This window comes from Festucalex cinctus, chromosome 4 (assembly GCF_051991245.1).
Source record: "Festucalex cinctus isolate MCC-2025b chromosome 4, RoL_Fcin_1.0, whole genome shotgun sequence".
Taxonomy (NCBI): domain Eukaryota; kingdom Metazoa; phylum Chordata; class Actinopteri; order Syngnathiformes; family Syngnathidae; genus Festucalex; species Festucalex cinctus.
In genome coordinates, this window is record NC_135414.1 from 27,102,848 (window position 1) to 27,120,373 (window position 17,526).

The 17,526-nt window shown below is 38.8% G+C and overlaps 1 protein-coding gene across 1 annotated transcript in view; it reads left to right on the forward strand.

Moving 5' to 3' along the window:
• LOC144017967 (CUB and sushi domain-containing protein 1-like) overlaps positions 1-17,526 on the forward strand; it is a 454,419-nt gene that overhangs the window by 413,514 nt on the left and 23,379 nt on the right. The window contains exons 55-62 of the mRNA XM_077519995.1: positions 646-843; positions 1,015-1,188; positions 2,347-2,520; positions 2,743-2,916; positions 5,122-5,310; positions 9,203-9,379; positions 12,612-12,797; positions 16,869-17,045. Of these exons, the coding sequence (XP_077376121.1) occupies positions 646-843; positions 1,015-1,188; positions 2,347-2,520; positions 2,743-2,916; positions 5,122-5,310; positions 9,203-9,379; positions 12,612-12,797; positions 16,869-17,045 (1,449 nt within the window). The remainder of the gene's footprint in view (positions 1-645; positions 844-1,014; positions 1,189-2,346; positions 2,521-2,742; positions 2,917-5,121; positions 5,311-9,202; positions 9,380-12,611; positions 12,798-16,868; positions 17,046-17,526) is intronic.

Below are 17,526 nucleotides of genomic sequence, written 5' to 3' on the forward strand. Positions count from 1 at the left end.
GAGGGCAAAAAAAGTGCTACGTGGCTGTTATATTTCAAGAATGTTCGCAAGTGGGCTTTCACTCCACACATGTATTGTTCATTGTACAAAGTTCATCGTGAGTGAAAAGTAAAGAGAGGTAAACATGAAACAGAAGTCTGAAGACTGGATTCAATTTATACTACCGATATTATCCAAACATGCTCTACAGTGGCACCTGGAAGTCCAAATAAAATGTACTCCACTCCAAAAAATATAATAAAACAATCTCTTCTTGAGTCCAATTGTCAACATGAAAATTTTGTTAAACGGAAGCCATTTTCTTTACCATTTGACATGATTATATATATTTTTTTAACACTTTACTCTTGCATAAGTACAAGTTAACCTCTGCACGTTGATGTCAAGTAACAATAGCAGGTAGCGGTAGAAGCTAACATTAGCAGTCGACTCTGGACAATAAATTGGGACAGGCTGGTGACATTTATTAGCAGTTAAAGGCACCTTGGCAGAGTTGAGATATTTTTTTTGTCTTGAACCAGCCAACTTTTTGTTTATAAAAGCAAATCCAAACAGTCAAGTCCTCACAGGCTAAGCTAGGCTCACAGGCTCATTAACTGCACTTTTCATTAATTCGGCTCTCATGACCTTCCATATATTTCCCAGCCATCCACTGCCCCAGCATTGAGGGCGCCTTGTCAGAACATATGACCTACCGTCTGCTGTCTGGTACGCTGGGCGAGTTTGGCTCCTTGGCCATGTTGGAATGCTCAGCGGGCTACTCTTTCGGGGCGGGACACCGGACACTAAGCTGCCTTGCCAATGGGACTTGGGAGGGGTCGGATGACCCAGCTACATGCAAGAGTAAGTCAAATCAGTAATTCTGTGTTGCAAGTTGCGCAACCGTTTAGTTTGTCCACAGATCACTGCAGAAACTGATTTCCAGCATTTTTATTGTAGGTTTTGTTGTTACATTTGGAATTATAGTTGGATTTCATTGTAGTCTGCATTCCAGAAGTTATTATTTCTTTGCAGTCTTGTCCTGTGGGGATCTTCCTTCTCCGCCATTCGGCACCAAACTTGGAACACTGACCACATTTGGTGCAACTGCAATCTTTATGTGTAACCATGGCTACACTTTGGTGGGGTCCCATGTCAGAGAGTGTGGCGCCAACGGGCTGTGGAGTGGCTCTGAAACAAGGTGTCTTGGTAAGTCTAAATAAGTTCAGTTTGGATTACAGTACGTCGCCACTAAGCACTCTTAGCACTCCTCTTTGGCTTACCATAACGTCCCACCCATTTATCTTTATCTTAATTCTTCATATCACCAAGGTATTTTGGAAGACATTTTCCTGTTCCCAGTACACAAAGCAATATCCGCAAAGGCATGCTTGGGTGAGTCTGATGTGAAAGAAGCCTCCCATCAAAAAAACATTTGAGATGTACGAGAATAGAGATGGTGAGACAGGCTCTCTCTCCGGTCCGACATCAGTGACCTCTGTTCTTCAGGATGAATAGACAAAACATTCCCGCAGACGCGCTTTTCAGCATATTTGAGAAAATCTTCCCTGTTGCTGCTGTGCCTGCAGAGCAGGGAAAACTCACTGTTCACTAGGTGTTCCAATATTTTTGACCATATAGTCTGTTTATCACAAAAAAAATGCCCTATTTACTTAAAAAACTGACTCAAGACTACCGTAATTTCCGCACTATAAGGCGCACCTAAAAGCCTTCAATTTTTTCAAAAACTGACCATGCGCCTTATAATCCTTATATATATAGCCTTATATATGGATTAATATTGAGCCGCAACAGGTCTTGCTGTCAATACGTTATCGGTGACCCTGCACGATCGGCAGAAGATCCCGCCATCTTGGATCGCTGGCTAATAATAATACTTTACCTCAGAGAAAATAATAAAACAGCTGTTTATTCATTTTGGGAGTGAATGGAGTCGTCAGAAAGCTGGTTTGTAATCTATTAATAAAGTTGGATTGACCTATCTGACTGTTTTGTTGACGTTCCCTTTAGCGCAGCATCATCTAATGGATGCATAACGTAACCCCACCCTCTACTGTAGCGCCTTATATATGGAAAAAGTTTTAAAATATGTCTTTCATTGAAGGTGCGCCTTATAATGCGGAAAATATGAAATAATTTGAATGTGTCTCAGCCTGGAAGCGTCACGTGCGAATCAAGCATGTGCCGCCATCACAGTGCTTTTTCTCCAGAGAAAGCTATTGCACAAGGTCAACAAAATAAATCAAAATAAATACACCGATGTGACCTTTTACTTGTGTTATTCTGTATGCATCTTTTGATGTAATATTCCAACGTAATGGATTTTTTTTTTCTCTCTCTGTCTAGCTGGCCACTGTGACTCTCCAAATCCGATCATAAATGGGCACATTAGCGGTGATGGCTCAAGCTACCGCGACACAGTGGTGTACCAGTGCATGCTGGGATATCGCTTGATCGGCACATCTGTCAGAATCTGCCAACAAGACCATCGGTGGTCTGGAACAACACCTGTTTGCGTCCGTAAGTGCCTGATATTGGAACTGCAGATCACCGTGTAATAGTGGAAAAATAGAAAATGATAAATTATAAATGTGCTTATTTCTTCGTAGCAATTGTTACATAATAGTAATACCTTTCTTGAATTCCATTGTGCAGATGTAAAGTGTACGATGGGTGTCACTTTTGCTTATAATTGATCTTTCAATGACTGTTGTAATGGTAACATCCGCACTCTACCCTCAGCCATAACTTGTGGTCACCCCGGCAACCCAGCCAACGGGCGGACCAACGGCAGCGAGTTCAACCTCAACGATGTCGTCAACTTCACCTGTAATAAAGGTTACATCCTGAGTGGAAATGCTCGCGCTCAGTGTCGACTCAATGGGCAGTGGAGCAGCCCCCTACCTCTTTGCAAAGGTAACAATTAACACAGTTCTGTAATGATCGAATGTGGGTGTGAAGAATGACATAAATTTAGCCTAAAAAGTCCGTTTACTGTATTATGTTTTTCTGCAGTTGTCATTAGAATTTTAGACCCGTCTTTTATTACAGTAGCTCTCATTTGTGCAGGGTAGTTGTTAGTGCTGTCACTATCCAATATTTTTAGAATGTATTCATTTTATTCCTTTCATTTTGCATTAAAGCGTATTACAAAAGCATTTTTCCCCTGGTAACTTTATTAACCAGTGATTGGTGGTTATTTTGTATTTCATATTTGTATCGTGATTTAAAAAAAGGGGGGGATTGATGTATAGTGCTATGTTACCAGTTTGGTCATTGTTTTCCAAAGTAAGAACAGATGTTTGCAAATGTCTTGTTTTGATTACACACAGGAGATAATCAGTCTTCTTTCATTAAAGACTACAGAAATCAGTGAACAATTACTGTTGATATGCTGAAATCAGAGGATTTGGACATTTTTATTATGGGAATGCTGAAGCATTCCCACATATGTTATTGTGATTTTTATTCTTCACACTCTTTTGCCGCCTAACAACTCCCACATAATATTCCAATTTACATTTGTCAAATTTCAACTAGCCTCAAAAATTCACACCTCCCGGGGTATATATATATCGCCTGATTCCGCATTATTTACAGCATTTGCACAATTTAACATTTAATATCAACTTTTCCCCATTCATTTTCAATTGGACAGTCATTTAACATTGTCTAAGTATAACTTTCCACGCCCACTTCCATATATATAAATTATCATCATTACCAGGTGTCTGATATTGCTCGGTGGCACAGTCGGTAAAGCGCATTGCCCAGTAACTAGGAGGTTATAATTTCATAATTCATCTCTCAATTTGCTTTCAGCATTCCCACGCAATTTCTCCAGAAATTGCACTCTTGTTAAATTAAAAAATGTCTGCAATCGGTTACTCCATTATTAACACATTCACTCCCAGGACATTTTCGCTATTTTACTGGATTTTGACTGATTTTGCACGGCCCAAAGAATATTTTGTCTTATTGCTATAAAAACATGGAATCTACCTAAAGAAAGATTAGAGCCTCTTCTTTCATCAGGATAAAAAAAAAAAGTGTATTTCTATCTTTTTCCATTTTGCATCAATTAGCATTAAAATATGGTTAAGTTTCATCATTATTTACAAATCTGTTTAAAACTAGGGGGAAAAGAGCTTTTTGATCTCTTATACTCTGCTACCATCTGCTGGCCGATTTGTAATAACTACCATTGCTTGAAGCATTCTCTTCAGTTCAGAGGCTGCATCAAAGCCAAAATGTATAAATATATCTTTGGGAGCATGGTAATATTTATAATAGAACGTATTTATACGTTTTTGGGAGTAAATGAGTTAAAATAGTTGTCTTCTACTTCTGTACAGGACGTGTGGGTTCCGCTCTCACTTAGTGAAAGTGTAAATGAGAGTGAATGGATTTCTGTCTCTATATGGTCCCTGTAATTGACTGAAACCCCGTGCAGAGAATTAATGAATTGATTTTTGTGTACCTAATAATGTGACCATCGTGAGCTTCCGCAATACTTGTGAGCCACAACTTGTAACTCAGCGGATGCATCCCGCTCGGCTAATCATGCGTGGATGGAACATTAGCAACCCCCACTGACCTTGTTGCGGTGTAGCAGTTATGATGTATTAAATTGTGCAAACACTCTGCTCGGTCACAGGGGCAGATCGATACAGCAGAGATGCACACAGCTGTCTCCCGTTCAAGGAATGTATCCAACTCCCTCACTTTTTTTTGCTTCTCAGCTGCAGCTGTCAATTAAGAAGGCTTTTTTTTTCGTTACCCTCGGGTGCCCACACATGGACGCACACGCACATATTTTCATATTGCATGTTCCCCCTCTTGGACTTGAATCGGAGTCAATGTCAGTCTCCCCAGTGACATGCAGAAAACTAAACTGCACTTTTTGACTGGCATTAAGCACAAAGACTGTTTGACAAAATGGACCAGCTACCTTGACAGGAGCTTCAAAGCCGCTTGTCTTTCGAGTGGACATCAAAGGGCAACTCTCCAAATAATTAACGACTCATTCCGTAAATATTTAGTGACAGCAACATCTACAAAGATGAATTGGGGCAAGACAAGAATACATTTCATTCATGTATATCCTGCTTTTGTCACCAGTGGTAAACTGTTCTGATCCCGGACACGTGGAGAATGGAGTGCGTCAGTCTGGACCGCGTTACCCGGAAATCTTCAGCTACGGCATAACCGTGGCCATCCACTGCAAACGAGGCTTCTACCTGCTCGGCTCGGCGCTCCTCACCTGCCTGCATGATGGACGCTGGGACAGGCCGACCGCTCGATGCTTGGGTGAGGATCGACGTTTGCCGTATTTTCCGCACTATAAGGCGCACCTCCAATGAATCACAGATTTTAAAACTTTTTCCATATATAAGGCGCTACAGTAGAGGCTGGGGTTACGTTATGCATCCATTAGATGGTGCTGCGCTAAAGGGAATGTCAACAAAACAGTCAGATAGGTCAGTCAAACTTCATGAATAGATTACAAACCAGCTTTCTGACAACTCCATTAACTCCCAAAATGAATAAACAGCTGTTTTATATTTTCTCTGAGGTAAAGTATTAGTATTAGCTAGCGATCCAAGATGGCGAGATCTTCTGCGCATGCGCGTCACCGATAACGTATTGACAGCGAGACCTGTTGCGGCTCAATATTAATCCATATATACGGCGCACTGGATTATAAGGCGCATGGTCAGCTTTTGAAAAAAATTCAGGCTTTTAGGTGCGCCTTATAGTGCGGAAATTACGGTAATCCTCGTTAGAATAGTTTTAAAAACAACTTACAACCATCCATCCAATTTCTTGACCGCTAATTCCACAGAAGGGTCAGGGGGGTGCTGGAGCCTATCTCAGCTGGCTTTGGGCAGTAGGCGGGGGACACCCTGGACTGATTGCCAGCCAATCGCAGGGCACACAGAGACGAACAACCATCCACACTCACAAGCACACCTAGGGACAATTCGGAGCGCCCAATTAACCTGCCAAGCATGTCTTTGGAATGTGGGAGGAGACCGGAGTACCCGGAGAAGACCCACGGAGAGGCACGGGGAGAACATGCAAACGCCACCCAGGAAGGCCGGAGCCTAGACTCGAACCCGAGTCGTCAGTACTGAGAGGCGGACGTTAGCCACATAACCACCGTGCCGTGCCGCCCAACTTCCAACTAACAACCACCAAAAATTTCAAGAATATCGTGACAAATGGGTGGATGGAGAGTTGCTGTAAAATTAAAATGTCTAACACACTATAGCATTTTGGATTGTTTTACTACCTGAGAGAGTTTTATTTTAAGATCCTTTGAATACTCATTCAAATCACATGCTGCAGTGCCCAGTATGGGGCTACATCATTCACGTATGCCGTTTTGAACTAGCTACAAAACAGACAACATGGGAAGGTTTCAAAGGAAAGCCTGAAAAGTAATAAATTGTGCATGTCGGTTTTGTGATTTAATGAGAGGACAACAGGTTGAAAGAACAAAAAAAAAAGGAGAACATATCTGTCCAATCACACTGTTGAACAGACCTTCAAAGGACACTTTGAGACTTGCTTACAGAAGGCTTAAAGTGGTCGTTTAAAGTTGTGGGAGTGTATTTTATGTTATGGCATGATGACAGAAGATAAAATAGATACACTCCCTGGGTCAGCACACTGTGACGATTGGTGCTGACCTCCCCCGCGCAATTTTCCAGTTGTGCTGTCCCAAGTTGTAAGCACAATATTATGCAGGATGGGCACATAGATACATCCAAACACACACACGCACACACTCAGGTTGAGTTAAATTAAACAAATCATTTATTTTTTGTTATGCAGTCGCTGACTTTTTCTGCCACTAACACTGCCGGTTCCATCACTTCAAACTTAATTTTGCACTTGCTCTACTCTACCGTAAATGTTCGTCGGTGGAAAAAGCAACAGATCTATGGAAGTCCTCTTGTACTGTTAATCTAAATGTTATTCACTTTACTGTATGGCAAGTACCAATACCAGGTATCAGTATCTGTCTGTTTCAGTACTTTTCATCACCTAAAAAAAAGTGATGCTTCCTTTACAAATGATGTCCTAATTTACACTGCAAATACCCAAAATGTTGCTCATTTTTATTTGACTCATCTTTTGATATCCTGACCAATTGTACTCAAAGTACGAACACTTTCGGAGGGGCATCTATATGGCTGATAAGGCAGAGAGATTAAAGTCAAGTGTAACAGGGAGCCTACAATGAGGTCATGATGTACAAATGAGGAATGGGACAAAGAGGGCAAGGTAGACGTGGCGCATGGGGCATTAAATTCCAGGAACAAGGTCTTATCAAAAAATTGGGTGGAGAGAAGCGGGTGACTGAGGGGCAAGGAGAGGACAGAGTAATCCAACTTTGGCTTGGTGTCGCTGGACCAATTGTTTGGCAGAAATAGAAAATGGAGGGCAATCTCATATCTGTCATCTTGAGCGCTCTGCTGCCTGACCTCTGTAAAATGTCAATTTTTCAAAAAATTGAAGAGGAAAAGAGAAGATTTTGTTCTGTGTTGTCCATCCTAGACATTATGGAAGGATTTCCGGGAAATAAATGGATAAATGAGTAAGTTTTGTTCTTAAAGTAAAAATCATTTGGAATAAATTATTGGTGCTCACATTGTTGACGAATGGGCAATACACTCATTTGGGTAGTTAGTTAATTTTACCAACAAGGTTGTGTTGGCATCAATGCCTGTTTGTAGGTGTGCATTTTAGGGCTGGGTTTTATAAAATTGAATATTGAATTTAATATCTTTTTCCCTAAAACAGAATTTTAAAGGCCATTTTTTATCACTTTTTTTTTAAAATATACTGTTCACATACAATGCCATTTAAAGTATTGTCTTACATTTATGAAAGACCTGACTTATTGCACTGTAAGACAATTTAGAATTATGAAAACATTTTCATCTCATCCTTGCTGAGGTCAATATTTGTGTAACACGTAAGTGATCATAACACGTGTTACTTTCATTAATAAACTAAATCATTTAACCATGTACTGCCTCTGCAAAATTTAATTTGGAATTTAATGTTTGTGGAGTTTTTATCATGTCCTGAAAGAATTAATTCAATTCAGAAAATTAGAATTGATACCCACCCCTTGTGTATTTTCCTGCCTAGATTTTTGGAATCATTCTTTCATGGAGTATTAACTCATTCGCTGCCATTGACGGAAAAATACGTCAAATGATGCTTTTTTTTTTTTTGCTGGTCTGGCAATGAATGTGTTAATAATGCAGTGACACGCATTTCTACCTTTCATGCAGCCAGGGCATTAGATATCGAGTGCCCAAAATTCAGTTGAACTCTGAGATGTGCGCATCTCATGTCATAAAATTCTTAGTTGTCACTCAATATATAAATGTGTTAACCAAAGTAAGACTTGTTGTGGAAGATCCCTTCTCGTCTACCATGTTTTGGTCGATGTTGAGCCTCCCTGGGCGTTCCGGTGGACACAGTGGCCACGCCCCCTACGCATCTGGCAATTCCGGTAACAAAATAGAATCGATTTTAGACTCGGTAAAAGCAGGTCTAAATGGTAGCGCAGGTGGTGTAACACGATTTTGGATTGGATTGAGGCATAGTAATGTGTGGTGAATGTCAATGTATTTTATTCAACAGCATGGGAAATCCCTCTGAATCAATTTGGAATGGGTAAGATCAAAAAAAAAAAAAAAAAAAAGGAAATGAAATGAAAAGCCATATGTGCAGGATTAATTGACCCCTTATGTTGACATCTTGCATGACATCAACCATGCTCCAAGTAATAAGCACAGCCACTTTGGTACTTCCTGAACTGAGGTCTCATTTGACATTCATGACGCCGATTCAAGTACAAACACTTGATGACTTTAGAGGTGCGTCTTTCTTAAAAAATTCCGCTTGCATTTCGACGAGCATCCCAGGTTCTGCTCTTTTATGATTATTATTCATTCATTCCAGATAGTTGCTTGTTACCATATTTATCTTGTTCCTGCATTGTAATACAGGCAAATATAAACATGCGCCATGAATCACGATATCACCCACCTTCTTTTGCATTCTTCCTTTTACCCCTCATTTTCTTCTGACCCTGACTTAATGCAGAAGTTGATGCAATCCATACTTGGACGCATTCCCATGTGCATTAACACTCACACACGTTCAACCTCTGTAGCTATTTCCTGCGGTGACCCCGGTGTGCCCCCGAATGCAATCATCCCTGGGACCCACAGCTGGACTTATGGCTCTGTGCTGCAGTACTCCTGTCTACCAGGAGGGACGCTAGTGGGCAATGCTACGCGCCACTGTCAAGAGGACGGCACTTGGAGTGGGGCGCCGCCCTACTGCACTGGTAAAGTCAAGCGACTCGACTCTTATCCGTTCTGCATGCAAGTTGCGGTAAACAAGACGCGATGTGCGTGCAAAGCAGGTTGTTTCCAAATGTACAAGCTTAGTGGGTCACAGCATCTCCCAACAGCATCTCAATTCAAATCAATGCCAGAAGGGAAATATGATGCATTTTGGATCTGATGAAAGCAGCAAAACAAACTTTATTTCTCAACTAAATAAAAAAAAAAAAAAATTGAGTTGAGAAAGTCCAGAGTGACTTTTCCAGCACATAGTAGACTTGAATCTAAAAATAATCAAAACAAGGAAATGAACAGAATAGCATAATAAGGTAGAATGAATCAAATGTGTGAGTGCTGAACCAAAAAGCCAAATGAAGTGGAATAAATCACATTTGATGGTGGGCGGAAAAAAATCGGTATACACTACAAATAATACAATTCTGAATTCAACTCAACTTTATTTACAAAGCGCTTTAAGAACAGGCATTGCTGTTTACAAAATGCTGTACATAAACATAAATATCAGTTTTGCAGTAAACAAGAACAAAGCAAACATTTTGAAGTGCAATACAGGTTGGGTTTTTTTCAAGTAAATACATTTTACATCAGTAAATAAATAAGAAAGGCATGGATTACCATTTTTAAGTGCTGCTGAGATAGAAGATTTTTTACCTTAGCCAGCTGTCTAAGATGGAAAAAAAGCTGGATTTGACAACAGCGGCAATTTGCCGGTCCAGTTTAAAGCTATATGTTAAGATCAAGTTGATGTTCTAAACTTATAGTTTGAATCTTTTTTTTTTTTTTTTTTTTTTACTTTTATTTGTTTCTTTAGTTGTTTTTATTTGCATTGATATTTATTTCTTGTATTTAATTTTTGAATTATATTTTTACATCAGTTTTTAATTTTCACTTTTATTCATTTATTTAGTAATTCATTTATTTTTTAATTTTGGCAGTTTTGGTCCTCCATATAAACTTTCTGCTAACATTTGTGTGCATATATAAATCCACTAGCAGGCTGTGAACTCTCCACTGGCCTTTAAGGGAAGTGATGATCTCATTTATAACATGTTGTATATTTTAATATTCGGCTTGTAGCATACCAAGCAAAAAAGACCAGAAACGTTTTTTTGAAAGCGCTTACTATTTTTTTTGTCTTTTCTTTTATTCCGATCCATGACAAACGTGAATAGCAACGACAGCCACATTATGTTCGAGGTCGCCTCTGTTTGAGGACTCCAAAGATTATTTCTCAGACTGAATTGTTGAAGTCATTCGAACAAAGGTCATCAAATATTCTTCTACTTTTTCCAGATATTTGCTGTACTTTCAAGAAATGTCAAACTCTGTCTGGGTCTTGCTTCTTTATGATTCCAAAAAGACATCTAAACCAATTACTAAGAAATATTTGCGAAAGGAAAAAAAAAAAAAAAAAAAAAAGTCTTATATTTAATGATCTCTTTTCAAACACCAGCAACTTTTTGATTAATGTTCCGTATGCTTCATCCTGGCTCGGTCTACCTGTTTGAGGGGGTTGAAGTAGAACAAGACGAAGATTCCCGGTTTACTACTCATGTTGTCAAGTGCGGCGATTCTACACACCTCATAACACTACAACTTGATCATTTCCGAAGCCGGCGTCAACCGTCTCAACAGCCGGAACGCAATAAGCTCGCTCGGCTGGCCTCGGACCAGAAGGCTCAGCGGGGCGGAATCCATCCTGCAGCTGGAGAACCTCATTGAGATGCACGGCGCCTCGATGGGAGCTCTTAAAGTCACAAATCCCCACCGGTGGAATTTAAGCTCCTAAAGTTGTGACACGCTCTGCGCTTTTCACTGCTAGAACAATTTAGCATCGCCTTAATGCAAAGTTATGCTAGTTTTGCATGGCCGTCGCTCCATATGTTAATGCCTCCGTATACATACTGTATGTATCTCTATAAAATGATATCATATTATCATAAATGCATTTTTTTCCCCCAAAACCTATTTTATATCTAACTCTTTCTTAAAAGTACTAAAACTAATCAGCATGACTTCCAAGGATAACTGGACCAGCACCAGATATACAACTTCATAAATATCCAGTCCTTGTATTATTATTCACTTGTGTTGTTAAGGTGGATTTTTTTTTTTTTTTTTTTTTTTTTTTTTGTGAGCAAGAGTGAAATAAGGAAAATTGAGCTGCACTTTTATCTTAGATCGTTCACAAGCCATTTTGTAACAGAGATACACGAAGGACTATCAGTTTGATACTCACTTATGAAATAACAAATTTGCTCAAATTACCTTGCCGGTTGTCACCGCACTGCAATTCCACTCTCTACAAGTCTAGAATTATTATTTTTTTTAATGTCTGTATGTGCTGCATTTGCAAGATTTTATTTATTTATTTATTTATTTATTTATTTATTTATTTATTTATTTATTTATTTTCCAGGCTTACACTATGCTCCCCTTCGGCAGCATGGCTCAAGTCTTGTCTTCACATTGAATAATATACATCAATGTACAAATAAAAAAAATATATATATATATTTAGAAGCATTTAGAAGGGATTAAAAGAAATTTAAATACATAAAGGCTTTTTTGAGGTATACTAAGGCTGCTCGCTAATGAAGAAAATGTTAATCACGATTATTTTTGGTAATAATTGAAATCACGTTTCGGACGATCATTTTTTTTCTGGTACAAATCAACAAAATGTTTTAACATAAAAAAAAAAATATTAAGACAAATAAAATTCTTTGAACTATAATTATGAAAGTTGCTTTTGGATTCAATAAAATTTATTCAATTAATTATTTTAAAAATTAAAGTCAAATTCATATACATTTAAACAAGTCGATATTAATATTAATATCTTTTTGGACGATTATGCTGATTTTGTAATTGTGGAGTGTAATAATTGAAATTGTAATTGAATTTTGATTAATTGCACACCCCTAGTATACAGTGAATGCAAAACGGGAAGTCTAATATTATCAACAGTGACACAACGTGTTTTATATTACACCCAACTTGTGCAATGTATGAAACATCTCTTGATTTGCATCATAACGCATAAAAGTTATTCCGTTTGTACAAAGTCCATGATATAATCAATTGTGAGTTTCTCTATACTGTTCTGTATGTTGCCTGTGCATTTCTTTCTCCCCCAATGTATGCGGGTGTGCACCTTCCCAGGCTGTTAGTGTTCGGGCCATTAACTCTAACTGTCTCTTCTCACTTAAGGTCTGAGTCCAGGGATGTGCGGGGACACGGGGGTCCCTCCGCACGGTGCCCGTTTAGGAGGGGAAGAGTTTAAAACCAAGAGCCTGCTGCGTTTCAGCTGCGAGGCGGGATACAATCTGATTGGCTCCGCTGAGAGGACGTGCCTCCACAACGGCACCTGGAGTGGAACGCAGCCCGTGTGTCAAGGTGAGCGAGCCCAGCGGCAAGCCTTTACACCTGTGAAATACTCTCACCCCTCAAGTCGCACACAGAGACAAAAGTAGCATTCTTGAATGCTGACAACTCTTCCGCCAACATTTGCTTTAGAATCCATCGATTTATTTCAATAGCATTCGGATTGAGCTGCCGTCTGCTGACAATGAGTGAAAAAAGTGCCAATCATACACCAGGGATACAGAATCCACAAGTATATTACTGTTAGTGTGAAAATACAGTGCAAAACTAATATAGCCTGGTTTGTGAGATATCATATTAACTCATTTGCTCCCAATAATGTATAAATACGTTTTTTTTTTCATGTTGTGTCCCAAAGACGTATTTATACGTTTTTTTTTGTTTTGTTTTGTTTCGTTTATGCAAGAGCATACAGAAGGCTTTGATGAAACAAATAGAAACATAAATTTTTTTTTACTGATGAAAGAAGAGACTTTAATCTTTCTTTTGGTAGGTTCCATGCTTTTATAGCAATAGAACACAATATTCTGTGGGCCTTGCAAAATCAGTCAAAATCCAGTAAAACAGCCGGGAGCGAACGGGACTGCTTCTGTGAAAATGGCTGGGAGTGAATGAGTTAATATGCACATTTTATCTTTTTTTTTTTTTTTTAAGGTTAAGGGTGGCTCTCTTATATAAACAAAACTTTGAGCAAATTAACCTTATCATCCCAGACTTTAAAAAAAATGTTGCTCTAAAGCAAAATATGAAGGAGTGCAAATTTTGTGTAAACCTATTTGCCTTCCTGAAATATGGACTTAATTATTCTGAAATATATGTAAAAATAAATCAGCTTAGCTTCCTCCCAAGTTGAGCAACTTAATCTCTCCTTGAAAGAATATAGTGCCATCCAACTCACTTGGCATGTTAGGCACTGTAAGCTTCTAATTCTTTTTGCATATACTCTATATATTATTGTGAAATGAGCACAGAAATTAGTGATATGCATCAGCCTGGATATTGAAATGTCACACGGCGACAGAGGTGAAAACGACAACAGTAAATGCATAGCAGGTCATTTGAAATGAAAGCTGCAGCTACATGAAGCGTTTTGGGGGTAACAGAAGGAAACGACTGAGGTGTGCATGCGTCTGTGTGCGTGCGTGTGGCCTAGATATAGAGGATTTCAGCTTGTGACTGCACTGGATTTCCCAATCTGCGCTAACAAAGGGATCCCTATACAACAGCAGTTTCCAAAGATGCCTCTTAAACCCTTGAGATTTTAGAGGAAATTAAAGTGGGTCCTCGTGGAGCTGCGCAGAACCACAAAAAAGGGAAGCGGCATTATTTCCCCATTCTCACCTCCAGTGGGTTACGTGTCTGCACGCTGCATTTTTGGTGGCTAAAGCAGGCAGAAATTAGACGGAAGTAAGAGTGTTGTTCCTTTAGAACAGGGGTGTCCAAACTACGGCCCGGGGGCCATTAGCGGCCCGCCGTGCATTTTTTTTTAGTGGCCCGCGACATATGCTAAAAATGACATTTGACTCAATTCAAATAAGATAAAAACAAAAATGTTTGCAGATGGTCAAAGTAAGAAGGGAAGGTGTCGAAAAGCACAGGTGCTATTAAAGTTTATTAGTTAACTAAAACTAACGAAAAAACTAAAATTCGAAAAAAGAATTTCGTTAACAAAGTAAAATAAAAATGAAGATGCTTTTTTTTAAAAAAGAAAACTAACAAACTACATTTTATGTTTACAAAACTAACTAAAATAAACAACAATAAAATAAAATATTGCGTACAAGTAATACAATACAATAAAAAAAACTAAAATTAATACTGAAACTAACGAAACTAAAACTAAGCATTTATTAAAGAACTAAAACTAATTAAAAAAAACTAAGAGAACCACCTTGAAAACTAATTAAAACTAACTAAATAAAAAAAATAAAAAATTCAAAACTAAATAAAAACTACTACATTATCTGTCAATGAATCTTACACAATCGCATGCATTTACTCCAGCTCAGGTTTCTAAGGTTGTCCAAGTTTCTATTTGTGGGACACTAATTCTTTGTGTCTCGTCTGTTTTTCATTTCGCTAATGGTGGTTAAAAGCTGAACCGGAAAGGCTGCTGTATCTATCACAGAGGCATACAAAGATCCATACACACATCAACCATCTTGTCATTGTGCACTTTTGCTCTTCTCTTTGCGGGAAGACACACAAAGTCTGAAAACCCAACGAAAGCAGTATAAACAGTCCTTCTTAATGTTCCCACACATTGATGTTTCTCATCAATAGGTGTTCACTTGTTAAGTCGTCAGGTGGCATGTTCTCATTAGTGAATGGAATGTTATTCGCTGTTCTTTTTATGTTAGCATGGCTCCGTGGATTTTGAAAAATGTTTTCTCATTGAATGCAGAAGACCGAAATAGCCATGGTTCCTTCTTGGATTTATTAACCCTGCATAAACAAATGCCTAATGCCTCGATCACACAGCATGATCTTAGTGAGGATAACAAGCTACAAAGCGTGCAAACAAAAAGCACCGGCATGCCGCAACATCAAATGCAAAGGCATCGTCCAATTTCAACATCTTTGAACATATGTGTTGTCTTCCATAATCAATTTTTTATTTTTTGTTCACAACTGCTGGGTTCTCCCCTAATCATATGCATTGGAATTCATTCATCCTTTGACAAATGATAGATCAGCAAAATTTTGTATAATGCCCACCTCTAAAAATTACATGCATAGACCACTCTGATTAACGATTAGCATTAATTAATTAGGATTTGTCAGGCATGTTATTTAATTTACATATCTTTTTGAAACATTTTACGATATAATTTAGGGATGTAAAAAAAAAAAAATTGATTCAGCAATATATCGCAATTCTCGAATCGGTTCAATAGGTGGCCGAATCGATTTGTAAACATCCATTTTTGATGGAAAAATATTCAACAAAAGGTCTTACTTATGGTTAGAGTTAACAATATGTTATATTAATGGAACATTAAGCCTTAATATTTTTATTTCAATGCTGTTCAAACATTGGCTCACAGTTATAAGGCTGAAGTTTCAGATCAATAATACATTTTCATACAAATCTTACAGCGTACAAGTTTACTGATTAGTACTTTTTAAATTTGAGTAAAAAAAAACAAAAAAAAACCAATCACAACAATCAACTTGTAAATTCGTATCGGGATTCATCGGTATTGAATTGAATCGTGACCTATGAATCGTGACACGAATCGAATTGTGAAGTACTAGGCAATTCACACCCCTAATATAATTAGGATTTTTAATTTTTTTTTTAATTTTATCTATCAAAAGTACTATTGGTATTGGTATCGGTGACTACTCAACAGTTGAGTACTCGTGCTGGTATCGGTCTATAAAAAAAAAAGTGGTGTTGAACATTGTTTTAAAATATTTAATCATGATATGCTTGCAGCAATGCTTCGTGTCACTATCATCAAAATTCAGTAGATCCAAAGCTATTGATATGACACAAACATATGCAGATGAAAACAGAACCTCCTTCGCTGAGATGCTTGCAATGGCGCAGACCTGCATGAGATCATACATTTCTTTCTGTGTTAGAAATGTTAGAAAGCGATCTTTAGTATGTTAATAATATGCAAATTTTTAATACATAAAAATGTCAATCAAAATTGAATATTCTTATGCATCTTATTGGATTATATCAGATTGTGCAGGTGTGTTCATGTTGTTGCCAGTGAGCGTGACTGTCTGCTACATATTTGCAGCATAGTTTTATTTTGAGCAAAACCAACAAGGAGCAGTTTGAAACCGCTGTGGATACCGTCGGCGTGTTTAGCCTGCATCTGACTGCTAAAATACTGCGCTGTCTGCTATTCACTGCTGGGAATCTATCCAACAACCCTTAATATTTAATTAGCCTCACTACCTCAAGGACATATTTTTTTGTTATTTCCATCTGGCTCCAGCGATAATCTCATTATTGCAGACAATGCACGCGATCGACCTTGAGTGACAGCAACACGGTGTTGCTCACACCGACATTATTAACAAGATTAACCATCATTTTGGAATATGCTTGCACTTTCTCAGCCGTGTCATGCGGCAACCCCGGCACCCCGGCCCAAGGCAGGATCGTCTTCAGTGACGGCATCACCTTCGGCAGCTCGGTGGCTTACGCGTGCTGGGAAGGCTTCAAAACGTCAGGCCTGACGACCAGACACTGCACAACAAACGGGACGTGGACAGGACAAGCACCAGACTGCACTGGTAGGGGAAATAATGGGCTTCAAAATTGCACGTTGTTTCAATTTAGCGCTTGTGGACAGCATCAGTTTACTCCAACATCTGTGCTGGCTTCCTGGTTTCATCACAGCCACATATCACGCCCCAAACACAATGTTGCTCTGTGATTGGTCCGAACCACCGGTGGTCCGGACCGGTGGAAATGAGCGTGCTCGGTACAAGATGTATGCTCCAGATTTTGTGAACTCACAAATACTGCGAGAATTCATCTTTTCAAATCAAGGTTACCTTAGACTGACAACAATAAAAAACAGTCAGTACTGACTGGTGAACTGAGTCCCCAGAACACCCCCAATAAAACAAAACTGCACTTTTCAGAGTAAGCTTTTATTGTAGGCAATCTAAGGCACATCTTGGCACTAATCTTGGTGTCTAATCAGCATCTTGATATGGCACACGTAATGTGAGGTGGGATGGATAATCTCGGCAAAGGAGAAGTGCGCAC